This window comes from Octopus bimaculoides, chromosome 4 (genome assembly GCF_001194135.2).
Source record: "Octopus bimaculoides isolate UCB-OBI-ISO-001 chromosome 4, ASM119413v2, whole genome shotgun sequence".
Taxonomy (NCBI): Eukaryota; Metazoa; Mollusca; class Cephalopoda; order Octopoda; family Octopodidae; genus Octopus; species Octopus bimaculoides.
In genome coordinates, this window is record NC_068984.1 from 129,412,130 (window position 1) to 129,415,099 (window position 2,970).

General features: G+C 41.1%; 1 protein-coding gene across 1 annotated transcript in view; it reads right to left on the reverse strand.

The window, feature by feature from the left end:
- The window catches only part of LOC106868630 (calcium-binding mitochondrial carrier protein Aralar1-like), an 82,788-nt gene that overhangs the window by 43,196 nt on the left and 36,622 nt on the right, over positions 1 to 2,970 (reverse strand). The window contains exon 6 of the mRNA XM_052967679.1: positions 2,387 to 2,569. Within this exon, the coding sequence (XP_052823639.1) occupies positions 2,387 to 2,569 (183 nt within the window). The remainder of the gene's footprint in view (positions 1 to 2,386; positions 2,570 to 2,970) is intronic.

The window sequence follows — 2,970 nt, forward strand, 5'->3', positions numbered from 1 at the left end:
AGAGAGAGAAAGAGAGAGAGAGAAAGAGAGAGAGAGAGAAAGAGAGAGAGAGAGAAAGAGAGAGAGAAGGCGAGAGAGAGAAAGAGAGTGAGAAAGAGAGAGAGAAAGAAAGAGAGAGAGAAAGAAAGAAAGAGAGAGAGAAAGAAAGAGAGAGAGAGAGAGAGAGAAAGAAAGAGAGAGAGAAAGAAAGAGAGAGAAAGAAAGAGAAAGAGAGAGAGAGAGTGAGTGTGTGTGTGTGTGTGCGTGTGCATGAGTTTGTGTGTGTGTATGTGCACTGAATGAGAAAGAGCAGTGAGACAGAGTGAGATGGAGAGAATAGAGAGATACACTGAGCACTGGAAAGACAAGCAGGAAAGAGAGATATTAAATACATAGACATGCACATATCATAATTTAATATGTTAAAATGGTTGGTATCAGGAAGGGTATTCAGCCACATAAAAACCAAGCTAAACATGAAACCTACAAGTGAGATGTGGCTCCCCAAAACCTATCCAGAAATGTAGGAACTACCATCTAACTCATGCCACCAAAGAAAGTAGATATAAAACAATAATGAGTATACATATAAATAAATGTTCAAGGGTGTGGGTGTGTGTGTGTGTGTGTGTATGTGTACATATTGTTGTTGGCAATCCGTCGCTTACGACGTCGAGGGTTCCAGTTGATCCGATCAACGGAACAGCCTGCTCGTGAAATTAATGTGCAAGTGGCTGAGCACTCCACAGACACTTGTACCCTTAATGTAGTTCTCAGGGATATTCAGTGTGACAAGGCTTACCCTTTGAATTACAGGTACAACAGAAACAGGAAGTAAGAGTGAGAGAAAGTTGTGGTGAAAGAGTACAGCAGGGTTCGCCACCATCCCCTGCCGGAGCCTCGTGGAGCTTTTAAGTGTTTTCGCTCAATAAACACTCACAATGCCCGGTCTGGGAATCGAAACCGCGATCCTATGACTGCGAGTCCGCTCCCCTAACCACTGGGCCATTGCGCCTCCACCTGTGTACATATATGCACACTCATACATACACAACAGGCTTCTATATTTTCTGTCTAACAAATTGCACTCAAAGATCTTTGGTCAACCAAAGACTATGGAAGAAATGCCTATGAGTCTGTGCAGTGGATGTGAACCCAGACCATGCAGTCATTAAAAGAAATGAACTTCTTAACCACATGACCACACCAGCACCCAAGTAGGGAAAGAAGTGGATGTGTAGTTAATAAGTTCACTTTTAAACCACACATGGTTTCAGGTTCAGTCCTACTGCATGGTACCTGAAACAAGTGACTTAGTATAAAAATGCTGTTTCCTCAAAAGACAGATCATGCTTATTTATTTAGAAAAACAGTAGAATCCAAGGAAACTGATGTTCTAAGCTAATACTTCTAGATTTCTATTCTTTACATACCCCTCTGCTGAAGCTCCATCAGACCACACTTCTTTAAACAAATACATGGACATAAATATATTCATTCCAAATGTAAGAATATCAAACTATATAACAATGATATACTGAGACAAGCTAAACTTTACATATGAGGGGTGCTGAAAAGTTCCTGGTTTTAAGGGTATCATGAAAGGCCTGGTTGGAGGCCCAACTTTCCGAGTTCTTTTACAAGGCTTAGAAAAACTGAACGACCACTGCAATAAGTGTGAGAATCTGAGAAGGGAATATGTTGAATAAAATCATAATTAACTGATCCTCCTGTATTTTTTCTTTTACCCAAAGCCAGAAACTTTTCAGCACTCCCACATAAGTCAAAGAAATATCAGCTGACCAGATGCTTTCTCTGTATCCAGGGGTCAGTTTGCCAAGACTTTCCAGATCCTTCTGTGTTGAGTGGCATGCATACAATCAGCCAGGTTCTTGTATCCAGTCCATTCTTTGATGCTGTCAAGTTCGCAAACATCTTTGACAGCCTCTTATTCTTTTCTCCTCCACACTTCCAGTCAAGATAGCCTTGGGCAATGACTCATGGTGCATTTTATGTCCAAAATATGATGGCTTTGTGGGCTTGATTCTCAACAATAGATATCTTTGGACTTTCAGCTTTGTTAGTTCTGCAGCATTCATCACTTTGTCTTTCCAGCTTACCCTGCCCAATCTGCAAAAGATCCACATCTCAAAAGTCACTATCTTCTTCTCTATTTCTATGTATATTTTCCAAGTTTCTACCCAGTAAAGGGGGCAAATGGCATAATATAACAGATTATTACCCTCATTTTTAGATGCAGTGCTCTGTCTTTTGAGGTGAAGATCTTTTTGATTTTTATGTTTTTTTTGGTTTTTTTTTTTCCATTTGTTTCCTTAGTGGGGGGGGGGGGGGGCCGAAATGTATAAAGCCTAAATTAAATTGCTTAAGAACAATGATGTTGACCAACCTTTTGTTACTTCTCGGGTGAAATCCTTTTGAGAAGCGGCAAGATAAACTTTCTTGACAAGTTCCATATTATTCAACAAGGAAATAAAGGCAATGAAGTAGGTGTAGCTCACTTGGCGGTGGCGTTCACCTCCTAAGGTGACCTGCAAAGTAAACAAGAATAAGGCAGTTAATGGTAGTAACACTTACATGCGAAGTAATCTATAGTATGAATGATGAACAAATCATTAATGGTTATGTTCACCTGCTATAATAAACTATATGTTGGCACTTTGTCGGTTACGATGACGAGGGTTCCAGTTGATCCGATCAATGGAACAGCTTGCTCATGAAATTAACGTGCAAGTGGCTGAGCACTCCACAGACACGTGTACCCCTAACGTAGTTCTCGGGGATATTCAGCGTGACACAGTGTGATAAGGCTGGCCCTTTGAAATACAGGTACAACAGAAACAGGAAGTAAGAGTGAGAGAAAGTTGTGGTGGAAGAGTAAAGCAGGGTTCGCCACCATCCCCTGCTGGAGCCTCGTGGAGCTTTTAGGTGTTTTCGCTCAATAAACACTCACAACGCCCTGTCTGGGCATCG